Source organism: Bicyclus anynana, chromosome 15 (assembly GCF_947172395.1).
Source record: "Bicyclus anynana chromosome 15, ilBicAnyn1.1, whole genome shotgun sequence".
Lineage (NCBI taxonomy): Eukaryota > Metazoa > Arthropoda > Insecta > Lepidoptera > Nymphalidae > Bicyclus > Bicyclus anynana.
This window is the reverse complement of record NC_069097.1, coordinates 6619506-6640169: the sequence shown is the minus strand read 5'-3', so window position 1 is coordinate 6640169 and position 20664 is coordinate 6619506. Positions and strand designations below refer to the sequence as shown.

General features: G+C 33.6%; 1 protein-coding gene and 1 pseudogene across 3 annotated transcripts in view; one reads left to right on the top strand and one right to left on the bottom strand.

The window, feature by feature from the left end:
- The window catches only part of LOC112052439 (collagen alpha-1(XVII) chain-like), an 86533-nt gene that overhangs the window by 44857 nt on the left and 21012 nt on the right, over positions 1-20664 (top strand). For all 3 annotated transcript variants that reach the window (XM_024091516.2, XM_052885731.1, XM_052885730.1), the window contains exons 6-11: positions 686-880; positions 10752-10907; positions 13428-13545; positions 15377-15457; positions 17463-17515; positions 18983-19189. In XM_024091516.2, coding sequence (XP_023947284.2) covers positions 686-880; positions 10752-10907; positions 13428-13545; positions 15377-15457; positions 17463-17515; positions 18983-19189 — 810 coding nt within the window. The remainder of the gene's footprint in view (positions 1-685; positions 881-10751; positions 10908-13427; positions 13546-15376; positions 15458-17462; positions 17516-18982; positions 19190-20664) is intronic.
- Positions 5213-7547, bottom strand: LOC112057828 (uncharacterized; annotated as a pseudogene).

The window sequence follows — 20664 nt, the reverse complement described above, 5'->3', positions numbered from 1 at the left end:
GTTTTCTATGTTTAATGATTATAGCCAGAAAGAAGGGGTCAAGTGTTTTTACATTGTTTGTTCTGGCCCTTCAATTATTTACCAAAAACATTTTAAGTTTAACAATCTTAAGTCATTGTTTTCACGCTTGTGATATAAACATAAACGTAACAGTGAAATAGAACAAAGACCTAGATTCCATTGTAAATTTTCTACTTAATGTAAGAAAGAAGAGATCCTGACTGAAGGAATACAAGCGAAATAACGCTTTATATAAGTAGGAATACGACGCACGTATCTTGTATGTATGTATGTAATATTCTTTGTTACCTCATATCTTCCAAACCGCTGAACAGATTTACGTAATTAAGATATTGTTAGATATACATACATACAGGGTATCAAAGTAAAAGGCTCATCAAGAGGATTACAAAATGGTATATCATGGTTAAAAAACCCACAATAATAAAAACGTTATTTATTAATCGCTATACAAAATATCCGAGGCGGATGACTAGATGCACGCAGGTTAGGCAGTCGGATTTTTTAATTTTTTTAATTATTGACTTGTTGTACCAAACACTCGCAAATCTTCGATTGCAATAGTTGTTACCTACCAACATTCATGATAGTTGTTATCTACCTTGGCAACCAAGTTGTTATGAACGTAGCAAAATCGAAGTTTACTTTATTTTTTGCATCACAGGGACAAATGGGAGAACCCGGTGCAACAGGGCCTCAAGGTGCCAAAGGTGATCAAGGAGAGAGAGGCGAACCTGGCACTCCAGGGGCTGAAGGTCAACCTGGTCCTAAGGGAGAACCAGGTGCTGATGGTGTACCGGGCCTACAGGGTCATCCTGGACCCGCAGGACCACCTGGACCAGCCGCATCAGCCTTAATAGTATGTAATACATTTATATTTAATAGCAATACTTTTTTATTACTGTTTTTATTCGTCTGCTCTTATGTTCGTGTCTAATATAGTTTTGAACTGAGTTTTTAAAAATATATTTATAAAAGTATGTACCATCTTATATTGTAAAACACATGTAATATAATAAATTACGTGTCCCGTCGTTTGTCCTCTATGGGCTGCTATTACCAATTTTAATAAAATGTGAACACTTGTGTGCAGATTTATCATGTCCCTATCCTATCTTTCAAGTTAGGGTAGGGGTAGGGTATGGGTAGGGTAGTGTAGGGATAAGATAGGGGAAGTTGCAGGGTAGGGTAGGGAAGAAGTAAGTGCATATAAGTCAAATGGAAGCTTGAACGGGTCTGCTAGTAATTATTATAAAATCGCGTCATGAAAACGCCTCGTTTGTGTTAGCTCGTAGAAATTGGCTGCGCACGGCATATCTTGCTACACGGCTCGTAAAAGCTGAGCATTATAAATAACCTTATTTTGTTCGGTTAACAAGAGCTGCACAGTACTCAAGCAAACGCAATTTCATTGCATAACGTTTGAAAAATCGCTTTCAAGCTCAAGCTTTCAGCGTGTGTATCCTTAAGAAGTATATTTTCAAAGATTTAAATATTATATCATCGACAAGTGCATAAGACATTTTTTATCATAAAATAAATCATGCTGTGTGTCGTCATATTTTGCGTCAAAGGTAAAAATAATATAACCGCTTTCTTTTAAGTATTAATATACCAGTATTATATAATTAACTAGCTGACGCCGCGCCGTTTCACCCGCGTGGTTCTTGTTCTCGTAGAAATACGGGGATAATATATAGCCTATAACCTTCCTCGTTATACGAGGTATCTAACACTGAAATAATTTTTCTAATCGGACCAGTAGTTCCCGAGATTAGCGCGTTCAACCAAACAAACAAACAAACGAACTTTTCAACTTTATAATATTAGTATAGATGATATTAAAAAAGTACATAAATATTTAATAATAATAAAGTAATAGTTTGTACGTGCTAGCTATTCATGAAGATATATTATCACTAGTAGACGCCCGCAACTTCGACCGCATTGAATTCAGTTAAGTACATAATATACCGCGGAAACCATGATTTTTTCCGGGATATGTTAATCCAGAGTAAAATCTATCTTTATTCCAAAGTTCAGCCAAATCACTTCAAACATACTTACACACACATACACACACAAACTTTCGCTTTCATAATAATAATTTAGGACTATTTCCCCTTACTAATGATTTGTTTTACTTGTAACAAATATATCCGTTTACTTAAACATCTATAGATATAACCTGACCCTCTTACTTAAAACATCCCCGCTTCTTTTACAACCGAATGTGGGTAAATATAAAAAAGCAATAAACGAAAGAGCCTTTGCTCGCTTTGCGACATTTAAGTATATTAAAAGTAATTTATTCCCTTTTATATTAGCGTATACATAACGTGCCTTTTGATTTACCGTACTTTTTAGTGCTGACATTCTAAAATTTACCATCCCTTTTGTTTAAAAAGAGAAAAACCTAGACATTCCAATTAGGGTTCTTCACAACGTGTTTGTGACATTTGATGTTAAGTGACGATACAAAAGAATGATATTATTTAGAGTACATTGAATAATACTTCACATTTTCTCTTCATTTTTGTTTAGTTAAACTTTGCTACAGATTCAATGAATGCCCTATTGCCCTAGCCTCTCTAGCGCTGCGGCTCATGTCATCATGAACCGGGATAGTACGAAGTGTTCCGTGAGTTAGGTAGGGAGTAGTGGGAGACCGAGTGCTGGCTTTATATGCCTAGCTCATTTTTGTCGTGATGTTCACACATTTTGTTTAATAATGCTTCATGGACATAGGCGGGGAGAATGACTTGAGTAGAGAAGGGGAGTGTTAACTAGTTTAAAAATAAATAAAGAAAACACAATTTAACCCTACATACAACGGTCACAAGTCCGGGACTTAACTCAAGGTTATTCTCTGCCACTCGAAGGTTTATTGGTAACATTATTGGGGATCGTTAGATCTGGGAACCTATCCCATTCCATAATTGTGTTTTCTTTTTTTAAAGAGGCTTTTTTTAACTGCTAATACATTAAGTCTATGCTTGTAATTATATACATTAATAAAGTAAATGAATGCTTGGCTACTAATAGATTTTCACAACGTTCTCATATTTTTTGTATATTACGTCATTAAATTTCGATTTAAATCGGCTTCTGATGTCAATCCGTTTTTCCAACACGCACGTGTGTGTCAAGCGTGAGTCCATGATCACGTGACCACGCTTAACCGTGGAGCGCTACGAGGAAAACGACTGTAAGTCGTAGGAAAAAAGTGTTGAAAATTTATTTGTAGATAGTTATGTGGTATACCATACTTTTACCTTTGGTATAAATAAAATAAAATAAAATAAAATAAAATAAGCCTTTATTACTGCCGGTATTTAAGATTTACATTTTAAAGTATATACATAATTCTTATTAATTAGCAGCTTGTCCTTCGACATAGGCCTCCCCTAACGATCTCCACTTTTCTCTGTCCTTCGCCATTCTCATCCATTCAGGACCGGCGACCTTTTTAAAATCATCCTCCCAACGTTTCACCTGTCTTCCTTTATTCCTCTTACCATCCCTTGGATACCATTCTGAAATTGTTTTTGTCCATTTCTCGCCCTTTTCCCGTATCATGTGTCCTGTCCACTGCCATTTTAGTGTTTTGTATACTTTTTCCACATTCTTAAATTTAGTAGTCTTTTTAATTTTTGTTAACTTTACTCTATCTTTTCTCCTAACTCCAGTTACACTTCTTTCTATTCCGTTTTGACATATATTTATTTTATTTATTAATTTTTCTGTTAATGCCCATGTTTGGCAGCCATACGTTAAACATGGCAAAATGCATGTGTTGTATATTTTCCTTTTCTCCTTAATTGGCATATCTATATTTTTCATTATTTCACTAAGGGACCAGTATCTTTTCCACGTGTTAGATACTCTTCTGTCAATTTCTTTTTTCATTGTATCGTTTATGGATATTAGTTGTCCAAGATAAACGTACTCTTCTACATATTCAATGTTTTCCATGTTTACTTCTATATTATATGTCTTTGGGCCATTAGTCATAATTTTTGTCTTAGTTGTGTTCATTGAGAGCCCTGCTATCGCACTCTGGATTGATAATTGTTGTAGCATTTGCTGTAACTTTATGGGACATTCAGAAAATATAATTAGATCGTCTGCGAAACGTAGATGGTTTAGATTTTCTCCGTTTATGTTGAGTCCATTTTTGTCCCAGTCCAGGTTCCTGAATATCATTTCCAGGGCTGCTGAAAACAACTTGGGTGAGATCGGGTCTCCCTGTCGAACGCCTCTCTGTATAGGAAACGCTTCCCCCGTTGTTTCCAGCCTGACTTGAGCTGTACTTTTCGAGTATATCTTCTTTAATAGTCGAATATATTTTTGTTCAATACCCTGGCTACGCATTGCCTCCCATATATATTCATGTTCCAAGGAATCAAAGGCTTTATTATAATCAACAAATCCTAGGTAATAAATTTTATTGTATTCATTATATTTTTGTAATGTTTGTCTCAGAACATGTATATGATCTATAGTTGAATATTTGGTACGGAAACCTGCCTGCTCTTTTGGCTGGTTTTCGTCAAGTGTAAGTGTAATTCGGGACAAAATTATTTTTGAAAAAACCTTATATACATTCGACATCAAACTAATTGGTCGGTAGTTTCCAATTTCTCCCTTATCGCCTTTCTTATGCAACAATGTAATTATCGACTTAGTCCAGTCTGTAGGAATATTTTCAGTTTCAATAATTTCATTGAATATATTGGTTAATAGAGGAGCAATTACCTGTATGGTAGATTTTAGAAGTTCATTTGTTATTTGATCAGTTCCAGTTGCCTTATCTCTCTTCTGAGTATTAATTGCTTTTATAGTTTCTTCCGTTAGAATTTTAGGTATTGGCTCAGGTTCCAAGGATCTTTCGTTTATCTCAACTGTTTGGTTTCTGCTTTGGTATAGCTTCCGGTAGAAGTCTGTAGCTAATTTAAGTATTTCTGGTCTTTTATTTGTATGGTTCCCATTTTTAGTCTTCATCTTTAGCATCCAATCTTTTTTATGATTTAGTTCTTTAATCGCCTTTTTGATACCACCAGTTCGTTCAATATGTTTCTTCAATGTGTTTTGCCTCTTTAGTTTCTTATCTTTCCTAATGCTTTCATTTATCTTTTTACTGATTTCAGTTATTTTAGACCGATTTGATTTTTTATCTTTTTTACTAAAAAGTTCTTTTCGTTCTTGTAACAGCTGTAGTGTTTTGTTAGAAATTTCCGTTTTACATTTTGCATTTACTTTCTTTGTTTCTGTTTTTAATAAATTTATAACATGTTCGTACTTAGCTTGAAGAGGCATCGTTGTAAAGTTACTTTCGTCAATTAGTTTCTGTAAGTTAGTACTAAGTTGATTGTTGTTTCCGGTGCAAACAATGGCAGATTTATCATTATGCAATCTTCTAGCTGTCTTTATAGGTGTGCCTGTTAATTTTGCACGTACCATTCTATGGTCAGAATAAAAATTTAAATTGTGAATGATTGATATATCCTGAAAAGTCTTAAATTTATTGGACATAATAAAATCAATTTCGTTTTTATGTAATCCATTTGGTGAAATCCAAGTCCACCTCCTTGATTTCTTTTTCTTGAAGAAACTATTGAGAATTCTAAGTTTGTTTTCCATTGCAAATGTTATCAATCTGTCTCCGTTTTTTGTTCTTTTACCTTGTCCGTATTTTCCAATTGTATATTCTTCTCCACTATTATTACATTTCCCAATCTGTCCATTAAAATCACCCATTACTATAAGATTCTTATGTGAATATTGTACAGCTATTCTTAAGTCTTCATAGAATTTTTCAATTTTCTCAACATTATCTATCTTTTCTGCTTCAGTTGGTGAGTACGCTTGAATGATGGTCCATTTTTCTGCTTTGTTCAAGGGTAACGTTATATTCAGAACAGCTATTCTTTCGGAGATCCCTTTAAATTCTTCAATATTATGTGCAAGTCTCTTTTTGACTAGAAATCCTACACCATACAAACCTGGTGTCTCGCCTTTATATTGCAATATGTAGTTACCGTGGTCTTCTATACCTTCTCCAAATTTTCTCATTTCACTGATGCCTATTATGTCCCATTTAATTTCAGCAATGGCTAGATCCAGTTCTAGAAGTTTTTCAGCAGTTCGTAACGATCTTGCATTAAAGGTAGCTATAAATATATCTGTGGTACATTTTTTTATACTTAGGGGGTCTTGGTCATTTTCCCCCACGATGACCAATCGGCTTGGGGGAGGATGTTTTATTGTTTGGTTGTTATTATTCTTTATATTTGTTTTTTGATTCCGGTCGTCGGTATTTCGTTGCTATTGTTTTTTTGTTAGAGGGCTGGTTGAGAGAGAGTTTGATCGAACTCTCATTAGATCAAATGCATTTGTTCGGCTATTCTTAGAGGAGTGAAATGTCTGTTGCTTTTTTGGATGTAAATCTGTTTGCGGGGATGTAGATATTTCTCTCTTCCTCCTATCTTTCGCAACTGTTTTTTCCTTCACAACAAGCTTATCATATTTTATGTAGGCAAAATTTCCTTTTTTCCTTTCTTCAATTAATTTAGGTTGTAGAGCCTTCCTCTTCTCTAAGGTCTCCTTTGAGAAGTCTTCGGTTATATATAATTCTTTGAGTTTTTTTTTATTTTTCATAATGTCACTCTTTTTCCACCCGCTTACTAGGGAAATAAGCGTAGGTCTTGGTCTCTCACCATTAATATTGTTGCCAATGCGATGGATTTTATTTATTTCAAATTCCTCTAAGGTTATTTGCAGTTCGTCAAAAAACACTTTTTCACACTTTGAAATAAATCCAATGTAGACTTCTCTTCTTCTCGTAACCCATGAATTATAATATTATTGCTTTTCTTTTCTCTCTCCAGATACTCCACTTTTTTTTCCAAGTTCTCAATTTTAAGTTTTAAATTTTTATTTTCTTCCAGGACAGGTTTTAATTTTTCATCAATTTTATCCATGATTTTGTTAGTTAATTCCACCGTTTGATTTTGCATTTCGTTCATTTTATCAAATAATAATTGAAATTGTTCTTCCATTTTTATTTATAACTTGTAAGTATGAAGTCAAGTATAAATACAGTGTGTATAACCAGCCTTATACCAAAAGACAGGAATCCAAGTCCGAAATTGTCTATGGACTAGTTATAATATTTGTAAGTTGGCAATACTTTCTTGTTCTGACCTCTGACTTTTGACAGTTGACAGGACCAATCAGCTGTTTTGTTATTGTTTGTGTCGGTCGGCGTTTAAGTCGATAATTACCAATTTATAGTTATTTAAACACGTTTGTTTAGTTAACGGTTCGCGTTGAAAAAAGTCACAAAGTTTTCGTCACTAATTTAACTAGAAGATTGTTATAGATTCAACGTAAAATCACTGTAAAAGCGTGGCACTGTTCCGTATTACTGTAAGTCACTGTTTTTTTGTTGATTTAGTGAGTTTAACACGTAATTTAACTTTAATTATTCGGGAGCACTGAAAAACTTGTGTTTACACTGTGAAACCGGAACCGGAAAAAAAAACCTTTGGTATATTTATGATTAAATCCATAACTGTTTTGCTGAAAAGCGCGAAAAACTCATATTTTTGGCCTTTGACCTTGAATAATAAATTTTCCTTACAAGGGAAATATGGGGAACTTTCAAATATAATATTTTTTATTATATTCTAAACAATCTTACTGATTTTCAGCTTGTTGGAAATTTATGTAACTTTGAATGTCTAAAACGACCGGACTATTAATAATTGAATTTTAAAATCTGAATAAGCGAATGTTTCCCGTTGAGCGAATTTTGACAACCGAACTTATTTAGGCCGGTCAAGGCTCAGAACTATTTATTTTTATTTTTACATTCGTTATTTTATGTGTAACAACACTGCATAGAGTGCGATGTTATGTTAAAAGAACAATCTCACGAGCGATAAAGTGCGACGGAAAATTTTGATGGATGATTTTGGTTTGCCGCCGCAACCCGCTACCACACTATAAAAGCTTTGTCGGTGGCAATTTCGATTAAGCTTTTAAATTACTACCTTTTTAATAATACTCGCTTTTATGCCTCATTTTTTTTAAGTCCAGGTCCAGTAGTTACTTTATATAGCTACGGATGGTGAAATACTGAGGTTTTCTTTTTTTTTAGAAATATTCCGTGTAAAGGAGATGGCCCATTTTAGGTCCACTCGTGTACCCCGTATCATTAAAATTTACAAAATACCTACAAGGGTTTAATTAAAATTTATTAAAGTGAATAAATCTAAGTAAATAAAAAGAAATAAATAGAATTAAAACCCAAGTTTTTGAGTAAAATCAAGATGACGCACTTAAAGCAACCAACTATGACATGACAATTTACAGCAAACTTCAAATCGACTACTGCATTGAAAACGTCATCAATCCGCCATTATTACCCTTAGTAGTGCTGCATTTCATGGGAGATAATGAATATTATTTCGAAAGAATTAAAGTAAATTCGTAGATTTGAATAATCAAAAATTGTTAAAAAAAATATTTTCTTTTATTTCCGCCATCCTGGGCTCCATACAATTTTGGACCATCTCCATTTCAACTCGGAAATGGGAGATTGGTGATGTTTACATCCTCGTGCCTCGGAAAGCATCGTCGTTCTTCTTCATCTGCGATCATTACTTTCGGAGCTATAGAGATTTAAAGGGTCAGATTTGCGGCGCTGCCGCGGATTCTTGAAAAAGCCCCATACAAAATGGCATAAACTAATGACGTCGTGGGTACATAAAGATCGTTAGATTTGTATGGTCATTCAAACAAAATTACTAATATCATTGTTATTTGTGCGTTTATGTTTATAGTTCATAATATATTAAAAAATGTCACATTTAAGGTAAGGAAGCTAAAACTGTATGAACTTTCATCTAATTACGATAAAAGATTTTTATAATCTTATTTATTTTGCAAATATCCAGATAACCTTTGCTTTTTATGTATAAATTAGTTAACATTGTTAACATTGATATATTCAAACCTAGTCATCATCCCCATTAAAAATATATATATACGAATACATTAATCGTAGTCCCATGGAGTACGAGTATATTAACAAGTATTTCTCGTTCAGATAAAACCTGTGTATTATGATTTGAGTTTGGCTAATAAAAGTAGATACTGAAATCGTACGGCAAATTAAAAAAAAAGCTAATAATGTTTGTTAAAAAACGTATATTGTGTATAAAAAATATTCTGAGTTGTTCCAATATGTGCACACTATTTTTTTTGACGTGACAACGTCTTATAAATTGGTTTGCCGGGTGACACTTCAAGAAACTGCGTTACGCTCCGCTCACGTTATGCGCTCACAATGAGAGCGAGTGAATAAAATTTTGTTAATATGAAATTCAGTGCGAGATTCTTTGTATAAATTAATGTTTTAAATATAATTCTTTGTATAAATAAATGTTTTAAATTGTTACTATTATTTCATCCTTCTTCCTACTATACGAATGAATATTCACATTAAAATTATTTTACCACTCAAAGTCGTTGTCACGTAAAACTTTCGCCCGTATACCGACTTTACAGGCAACCAATTTTTTTAATACCCACCGACATTTTTTTTTTTACATTTACATTTTTACTACTTAGCGATAAGGCAGCCTTTTGTATGCTGATCTCTTCCTAATTTGTTTTTTATTTCACTTGTGTTTGTCTTTGTGGTGTGCAAATAAAGTATATTTATTTATTTATTTATTTATTTATTTTTATAGAAGACGGAGATTTGTACTAAAGAGCACATGTTAACCAGTGTATGTATGAACTTCTTCCCTATACTCATACTGAATTAAATGTTACAAATAAAGAGCATAGTAGTTATATTTAACTCGGATAAATACAAAACTAAGCACCACTCCATATTAATGATTCTCTTAGATTTTACGAGATTAAATCGAATTTATTCCTTTTGCCCCATCGACAGCATCCGTATTGGAATAAAAAAGGTGCTTAATTTTTTTTTCTACAAGGAAAAACGGTCTCAAGCTACGCAGCTTTTTAAATAATCACTTCCCATTGAAGAAATTTTGTAAGACTTTAATACATTTCCGTGTTGGCAAAGTAGACACTCTGCTAAGCAAGTTGTTTTTTTTTTACATGTTTTATACGAACATAATGTATAAATGTAATAAATGTGATGAGTTTGTTTGTTTGGTTAAATACGCTTATTTCAAGACAAGAATTGTTTTTCCTGCGTATTTTGCGTTTGATGATATCTAAATTCGTTATTTCTCATATCTAAATAAATGTGATGTAATCACATAAAAAAATAATAATCAAGTGTCGTGATAAGCGCAAAAGCTCAAAAAAAATAAATAATAGTACTGTCGTGATAAGCGCAAAAGTCCAAAAAAATACATTTATTTGATAGTTTAGAAAAATATGCATCTTATGAACTAAACCTTATAGCGGTATTTTATTTTAAAAGTATAGAAAACTCCAAAGGAAAGTTTTTCTGTCTCACTTTTACGTTAAACCTACTTTTACGTAATTTATTATCTCGAATCTTGCTGTCACTGAGATACCACTTTTGCGCATAGTAAGTCAGTATAATTTTATCAGACAACAAGACTACCTAACCTAAAGATATTCCTAATAATAATAAACTTCGCAAATATTCATCTGTCCTTTGGTTCTCTGTCAACAAAATATTCCAAAGAATTTAATTATTAATATTGTCACAGGAATCATCAGGATTATATGGGAACGATCGCGCAATTCAGGGGCCCCCAGGTGAAAGGGGCCCGATGGGCCTCCCAGGTCCCCAAGGAGAGAGAGGCTACCAGGGAATTAAAGGTGACAGAGGATTACACGGAGCCAAAGGCGATAAAGGTGACCGGGTAAGTCCGTAATTTTAGAAAACTGATTTACTACAATGCAGCTCAGACATACTGATATACTACAATAACTGGAACATAAAGAGCAAAATAATAATAGCGAAAGCCAAGCCGAAGTTATTCTAAATTATTCTGTGTTAGTGAAAAAAAACATGAAAATATTGTAGCTATTCCTGAATAATAAGCTTACGATCTATTTATTAATAGGAAAACTGAAAAATAAAGCCTTTAATTAACCATGCCAGACATCACATAATTATTAGTTGAAATTAGTGTAGAACGAATAATTATAAGTAAAAGAAAACTTCTTTGTCATTATAAACCATCAAACTATGAAAAGTAGTAATTAAAATTCAATATTTAAGCGCTAATTGTTAGGGTGTTTAATATCAAAGTTGAGCTGACCCCATGAACTATCTATCACTTAAAAATAAAATTATACCTATTTAAAAACATACTTTTACCTATTCTCAGAAGCTTTGATATTAAAGCTTTACAATTATTTTCAAATATAAAAAACAAAAAAAAATCTAAATTAAAAATTCTCGTGACAAAATAGCCTATATCGTTCTATGATCACATTTATCTATTATTTAAATTTTATAAAAACAGGCTTCATTTTGCATAAAATTAGTATGGTTGGACTATTTGACGAAACTTTACCTTGGTTACTTTAGTAGCTATAAAATTAAAAATTTACTATTTTTTATTTTTTAGGTGGATCAAACAGAAAAAAAATATTATAAATCATGGAAATGAAAAAATTATAACTACTATCTATGGTTCGATGGCGGAAAGCGAAAACGTTGTAGCCCAAACTATGATAAAATTAAAAAAAAACAAAACTGTTCGAATCTGAAAAAAAAACTGCTTCAAAGTGGTCTGGGTCACGTAACTCTGCGATAAAATTTACATTTAAAAAAATAGGTTTTAACCGTATTGCCTGCATTTAAAAATGCTGTAAGTTACAAAAAAAAAACAGAAATAACTTCTATGTCGATTACAACAACAAAAATATAAGTAGGAGAGAAGTTTCATTATATAACCAATTGTTTACAACGTATAGTCGGACAGCCCTAGTTCAAATATTGCAGCTTACAACGTTTTTGTTTTCCTTAAAAAAAATGCCTTTGAACCAGCTCCATACAACTATAGTTTAATTACAGCGTTTTAACATTCTGTACAAATAGTTCAAAATGTCGCAAAACAAAATTTTGATAAATAATTTTTAGAATGAGATTTCAGTGCTAGAATGATATTTAGAAAAAAAATAACAAGACTAATATCCAAAAATCATGAGTGTAAGTTAACAAATATGCTGGTTATGATTTTTTGAAATAAACTAAAAACGTTTTTTGGCTCTGGTGAACACTTTCGTTTTTGTGAATGACTACAATTTCGCATTCTGCCATCGTTGTGTAAACACTGAAATATGTATAAAAGTGTAACTTAAGAGGCACAATTATCCGCCCACTTTAATATGACGCGAGTATATTAAAGTGGGCGGGTAATTGTGCCTCTGAGTGTAATTTATATGTTTAAAATACGCGTATTATAATCGTTGGTAATAATTTAAAGCCGTGATAAATGAATACGTGGAATAAATGCTTGGAAAAACAACAGTAAAGTATTTTGAAATCATTCAAAATTTTTGCATTTTAAAGACAAAGAAACATCTATACTCGTCTACTAGTGCCTGTCTCAATGATAAGTCATTAAAAAAACCGTAACAGCTTTTTACAGAGGCTCTTGTGAAGGCCTCTCTCATTAGCAAAAGGGCACCGAGCCTCAAAACTACGCCGTCCCACTTGTTTTATAGGTTCTGTTACAATGTTGCTTTTAGAATACGCTCTGTGTCTAACACATGACTTCTGATGAGACTGCAATTTTAGGCTTAGGATACTTCGAAAATACGTATAATCATGAGGTGAACGACCTCTATTAACAAACTTTCAGCTTATATAAACAAGCTGACGCCTACAACCTCCATAATTCTTCTTGCAAAATCCTTTTTTAGCAGACCTTTACCAATTATAAACTATCTCCCTACCAAATTTCATCTTTGTGTGTACAGCGCTAATCGATATTCCGTAATGAGTGATCTTTCACTTTTATAAATTATATAGAAGATGACAAAGGTCTGACCATCACAGGTTTGTAAGTTTAACAGTGTTCATGTAAAATGCCCGAAGGTTAGGATAGAAAAAAATAAATTGAGATTATGAAAATTTTCAAGATATTCCGTCTCAATAACACAGAGCAAAGAACTGCCCCCCTAGCCAAGTGGCACGTCGAATCTCTTTCTACGATCGCTAGCGCTTCGAAAACTAGAAAGATGTATAGGAATGACAGATCTTGATCACGTGACCTGTCGATAGCAAATGTCATTCCCATACATCTTTCCAGTTTTCGAAGTGTTAGCGATCGTATAGAAAGAGAATCGACGTGCCACTTGGCTAGGGGGGCTGCTCCATTTCATTCATCGAAACTTTTCATATTACTTATATTTTTATCTTGTAATAGGGGTATGCTGGGCCGAGAGGGACACATGGTTTAAAAGGGGAACGTGGACAACCAGGAAAAGATGGTACACCCGGCCTTCCCGGCGCACATGGACGTCCTGCTGAAAAAGGAGAAAAAGGTATACATTACACGAACAATATATTCAAGCTTAGCTTACAAGCATTTTTGAAATGTCGTCAAACCTGATGATTGACTGACTCCACCATCTTAAGCCAGTAACATTTCATTACATCGAATTGTAAAATCACCACTGGGACATTTTCTACTACAGGGAAGAAAATGCGACAATGATAAAATTAAAAAAAAATCATTTCGTATCTTTGTTATTTTTTAAAACTGGCTGGTTGTATCAATAAATACAGCCATTCTACTTATCTATGAATGTTGTTTTCAGCTAAGCACGTATACCTACTTCCTGTCTTTTCTTATCTACTATATTTATCGAAAATTGTAATCGAATAATTCACTGCTGAATGCAACCCGTACTGTTTGCGTTTGATTTCATAAGTAAGAAATTTTTGAATTAACTAATACATCCATTTGATATAATTATTATCATGAAAGTAATTCCCTAACACTCTCAAATAATGAAAAATTTAAGTTAAGAATCTTTTATAGTACCTATTAGGGTGTTAAATAAATATTTCATATTTAATTCCTCGTAGGTACTTCACGTTTCATTTCGTCGCATTTGTCGATCGAACGTAACAGGCTAACTCTGCCACGAAATTTTATGTTTAACGGTATCCTTTATTGAATTTATTTGCGAAGAACACGGAGGTATTTGGGTCGTCCGGAAAAAACGATTCGGAAAAATCGTTCGTCCGGTGCCTTTTAACGGATTCCGGAACGAATTATTTCATCGAGACGACGATATTATTGCATTTTTAAATTTATGTGCAATTCTTTTTTAAATTTCGAACACATGTACTTCAGGGTTGCTTGTAATAACAGTTATTATTTAAGGGCTAGTTCACAAATGGTGATTTTTATTTTTAATATACTTTTACTTACCTGATCGGATAGATCGTTGCTGTGCCATAATTTTATTTAATACATTCGCTGCGGTACGAGGTCAATTGACCTCGTACGTCTAGCGTCTTCAAGAGTTAGGAGGTCGATGGACCTCGTACCGGACCACATAAAGTTCTAGTATGAGGTCAAAAAACCTCGTACCAGAGCACACAGCGAACGGCCGCAGCGAACGTGAAATTCTCACTATCAAGTTATTGTTATGCATTGCCACACTACGTAATCAATATCTTATATCTATCTTCAATGTAGAATGTTTTGTTTTATGAAGACAATTAATTGAAGCTAAATTTACAGCAAACAAAAGTACTTGAAAAGCAATTGTCAAATAAATTTTAGTTTTTGCATAATTTAGTTTGCTTAATTTAACTTGCTATAGAACATACAAAAAATTTGATTTACACTGATTTTTTTCGAGTTTTAGTAAAACACACACGTTATTTATTTTTATGTATGTAAGATGTATCAAAATCTGATAATTTTATAGTTATTGGCACAGAATAAAGAATGATACAGAATGAAAAAAGAAAAATAATGAGTCTTTACAAGCAGTGCAGTGGTGAGGTCGGTGAAACCCATAAAAAAACGTCACGCATCTGGTTGACATCCGTATATACAAACTTTTTTCATAATTTGTATTTTAATATTTATCACTTAAATTGATAATTACCATAATATACTAATAATCCATCTTATTTTTTAGTTTTTGTAAACAGTATTTAAAATATTTAAAAACATAAGACGCCATTTTTCTTGAATAATATTGAAAATTACTTATACGACGCTTTGTGTCGTACCTACTGAGTCAAGAATGTATTTGGAATGGCTGCTTCACTGCCGCGTTCCGTGCGCTCTATCTGCCTAGTATTCTTTAATCTGTGGTGTGGTAATTAGTATTTTTAATATTTGTTCAAAAGGTTCACGAGGACCTCCTGGTCTGCCAGCACCAATGACTGCAATCACCAACAACTCGGTATTAAGCTACGTCGCACAATCAGGTAAGAAACTACAGTATAAGCCTCCTTTTCTCTATTTTTGACGGCCTCCGTGACGTAGTGGTGTCCAGTGGATTTACGAGACGGAGGTCCTGTGTTCGACCCCGGCTGGGCCGATTGAGGTTTTCTAAGTTGGTCCAGATCTGGCTGGTAGGTGGCTTCGGCTTACCACCCTTTCGTCAAAAACACACCGCCAAGCAATTCAGCGTTCCGGTACGATGTCGTGTACAAACCGAAAGAGGTGTGGATTTTCATCCTCCTCATAGTAAGTTAGCCTGATTCTGTCTTATATTGCATCATCAACTTACCATCAGGTGTGATTGTAGTCAAGGGCTAACTTGTACAAAATAAAAAAAAGCCGTTTGTGTCGATCACAGACCAGACAACTAATGGTTACTTCTTTTATCTGTGGTGTCAATGAATTCACAACACATCGATAAATATTATCAGTATCAGTATATTATATTTTGATCATTTTAATTGAAATTCCGTTTCATCTAGTCTGAGGAATAAAAAAATATTACTCTGTGGAAATGACAAAATAAATAACTAATCTAATCTAAAATTAAAGTCAGTTAGTAACATGTTCCCACAACTAAGTTAAACAGGGTTCAGATTTCTGATTCTATATAAGAGTTACAATTCCAAAATTTAAAATAATATATTTGATTGAAATTTTAGTTTTTAAAAGGCACACATATTAGTTATAACATAAACTTGAATCCATTAATTTATTCAGTACACAGACAGATCTATACCTATTCATTACAAGGTTCAACTTTCCCCAGCAATTATTCATTCAATAATTATTCATAAGCATCAAACTTCAGCCGCAGCGATTTAAGCACCGCAAGAACTCATAACTTACGTAATACACATATTGCCGGTATGCCCCGGCTCACTGTAATATTACATTGTTTTATGACTCTTCCATCAAAACTGAATAATATGAACTGAATAATATGAATGATATGAGCTGAATAATTTTGTATAACATCCTCAGGGCAGACATCGAGTTCCAAATAGTAATTTCGATGTACCTATTCAAAGCATATGTTTATTATTTATGAATATCAGGAAGCGTATTTTTAGTAGTAATAATGTAATAGATAAAATATTAACTACTAGCTGACGCTGCGCGGTTTCGCTCGCGTGGTTCCCGTTCCCGTAGGAATACGGGGATAATATATAGCTTATAGCCTTCCTCGATAAATTGGCTATCTATCACAGAAAGAATTTTTCAAATCGGACTATTAGTTCCTGAGATTAGCGCGTTCAATCAATCAAACAAACAAACTCTTCAACCTTATAATATTAGTATAGATTTATTTATGTACCAATAAATTTATTAAGAAGAGCTTATTGCTACGAGTGTTGGACGAAGAGCCTGTAAAAGTCCCTTATACGAAGGCTTTAGTTTCTTAGGACAGCTATTTGTCAACCTATGCTCCTACCATAAGTAATTATTGTAGCCAATCATGGAGTTTGACATATGGTTATTTTTTTAAATTAAGTTTAAGGGTATCTAGCGAGGGCTTCCTAAGCTAAGCGTCTGACGACTGGAAACATGATTTTTTCATGATAGAAAATATAAAAAATAAGATTTTATATTTGCATGTATAATTAAAGATCATTGTATTGACCTTTGAATCGTCCAAAGATACCGTATTTACACATGGTTGTTTGTGGGGAAATTCTTGTTTAGCATTATATATAAAGACTTTTTCTTATAATAAACAAATATTAGTAAAGTACTTACCTGTGTGCCTACTGAGAGTTTCAATATTTTCATACTGTTACTATCGCGTTAACGTAAACGCGAATTTATATGGAATTTAAACAGTTGTGCAGTAGCGCCACTAGATGGCACTGTTTCAATTACTTAAAAATACGCGTTTACGTTTACGCGATCGTCACAGTGTCAAACTGCCACTAGGCCATCTGTTTAGTTCATTTATTTTAGATAATGTAAGTAATACCATGGATATTAAATGACGCGTGTTTTCAGAGCTACGTGAAGTCGTCAAGCTGAAAGGCGATAAAGGAGAAAGGGGTGAAAAGGTAATTACCTACCCGAGACGTAAATAAGAAAGCCGATGACCATTGATATACAAAACAAAGATAAAATACAGTATAAAAAACAAAAATGATATAATTTCTTCAACACACATAGAACATTTCAGCTTCGCGATTCGCTGAGCTATATCAGTGACTTATCGCGAAGTTGAAGTGGCAATGGGCAGGCCACAAAGTTCGAAAAGCCGAAGGACGTTGGGGTCCCAAGGTGCTGGAATGGCGACCCCGCACTGGAAAGCGCAGTGTTGGTCGACCCCCCACTAGGTGGACCGAAGACACCAAACGTGTTGCAGGGTGCCGCTGGATGCTGGCGGCTCGAGACCGTTTTGTTTGAAAGTCCATGCAAGAGGCCTATGTCCAGCTGTGGACGTCCACCAGCTGATAATGATGATGATGTTGACATAGAACAAACAAATTTTGACTGTAAGAATGTCACAATTTCGATACTACACGACGATCATTCGCCTTTTTTCTGTCTTCTTCTACTGAATGTTTTCTACTCGTAAACAGACTGCTACACTTTCAGAAAAGACGCCCAATTATACTTGGCTTGTAGGCACAATCAGTACATTTTAAAAATTTCGATAGTAAAAGTGGTGATGATGATGATGGTCAGGATAGTCACACAAAAATAATCAAAATGAATATATTTTAAACAATAGGTTTCTAGATATGTATATTAGTTGTATTTTAAGTCGGTCTGTCTAAACTCAATCACATTTTAAGTACGTTCTTACTGCTTAGAATTAAATACATTTACAAAAAATATTTAATGTTAAGTAAAGTGATATCTGATAAGTAATTAAATACGACCGTAAATACTCGTATAATAAAAGTAGAATTTTTGTTTAATCAACCTTTTCCGACTATAGAAAATTCGCTTCGCAAATAAGGTGTCTTTAATTTTCATATCAGTGCCAAGCCAGGCTACATTTTTTCCCCGCAAGTTTCTTTTCCGTCAACAAGTTGCTCAATTCCCTGGCGGCTTTATGAGACGAGATGGAAACAAAACAGTAATTTTCATACATAATAATGAGGCGGGCGACTTGAATTAGCAGCTTAATTTCATCTTCCGTCTAACAAATCTATGAGAGAAGGTAACGTTATTTAATATTGTAAAAGATTTAGAACTCGGTATCAAGAACATTTTGTTTAGAGATATTTAAAATTCGTGTTATTTGATATTATTATTTTTAAATTGTTAAGGCAAGCCTTATAGACAAGTATCTATGAAATACAATCCAAATTACAGATGAATCAGGTTGGTAGACTTTTGCTACCTACCATCAAAAGTGTTCTTAGAACCTCAGATATGCAATAATATATCAACAAAGAAAAAAATATGTACTTACCTAAAAATACTATCTAGAATTTTGATTAACAGCCTTAACTAGAATCTTTGATAATATTTTTTTCATTATTATAACCATTGAAAACATTTTTTCTAACCAGGGTGAGAAAGGCAGCAGAGGTATGGAAGGTCCACAAGGCTTTCCTGGCACTGACGGCAAGCCTGGTGAAAGGGGTGACATTGGGCCATCAGGGCTACCTGGTACTCAAGGAGAACCAGGGATCACTGGCCCTAAAGGGGATAAGGGTGAAGCTGGGCCGCCGGGACCAGTCGCGATATCACGAGAAGAAGCTATAGTAATGACCAAGGTAACTTATATTCTAATATGTTTAAGCAAGATTTTTGATAAATTATTATTAACGCAAAAAGAGGGGTGTTATAAGTTTGACGTGTCTGTCTGTCTGTCTGTCTATGGCACCATATCTCCCGATCGGATGAAGCGATTTCAATTTAGTTTTTTTCTATCAAAGTTGACTTACGGGCGAGTGTGCTTAGACATATTTGATGAAAATCGGTTGAGCCGTTTAAAAGTTGTGGGAGGTGAAAGTTGGGAAGAACAACCGAATGTCTGCAAATATACTCGAATGTGGTCTCAAATGAATATCCACTGAAAGAGAATATTGATGACTCGATCGAGAGAGTAATTAATAATTTCATGACATTCGGAGGTTTTCAAAATTTTTAATTTTATGTCTAATTAAACAGTGTAAGCTGTAACTAATTTTAGCAAAAATAGTTGTTCAGGTAAAGATGTTTCGTAAATAACGTTCATATTAATGAGAAAATGATATTAATTATTATATTTTGTTCGAGAACGAACTGTTCACTATAATAATATATATAGTTAGTTTAATTACTCATACAAAAAGGGTGTTTTGTGGCGCGCCTGCCATTAAACAAAATATTGAAACAAACCTTAAATACTTGCTCGTATCTCGAAAGAAAACGAAAGATCTTGAAAAATATAATTATATCATAAATTGGAGCTAAGCTGAGTCACAAAAATATCACACTTTTTACATCTTAGCAGCTACGTAATTTTTCCGAGAACAAGTAAAAGCCTTTTTTTGTATAAAAAGTAATTTCTTTTGCGACTAACGAACCGAAAGGTGAAGAAGTTGATTTTTGTAGAGCTTAAGAAGTCAAAGTTAAATGTAGGTATGTTTTAGGTTTTTGTAATAGCTTATAATATACAAGCGGACGCCCGTCACTTCGTCCGCCCTTAGACCTCTTTAATCCGGCCCTATCGCAAAATCCGTTCTTAGTGGATAACTATAAACTACTTCCCTGCCAAATTTCAGCTTTGTATATCGGTTTTCGAGATTTCATGATTCGATTCCCTGAGTACTCGTATTTATATTCATTAGCTTCACTAATAAAAATTCCTTGTTCATTTCTTTTTTTGTAGAATTAGTATAGTAAAAAACAAGCAGGCACAAATCTGGCGACAGTAAAAGAATATTTAATACTAATTCTGTCGTGAAAGTAGGATTACTAATGAGTAATGACGTACGAATTAAGGTTAGCTATTCATCCGTATCAACGTAATGGATTTCCTGTCCAGATTCAAATGTTTACTTTTTAACCATCGAAATACAGAGGTGTTTTGTCATAATCAATACCTACTAATGTTATAAAGCTGACTGAAAAAAAAAATTCAAAAAGTTCAAAGTGTTTATTAAACGCAAGCTTTTGGGAAAGGCTTATTATAGTGTTAATGATTATAGTAATGATAAAAAGCTTGGTGTTAAATTCTAATATACGACTGTGTTAAATAAGTTTG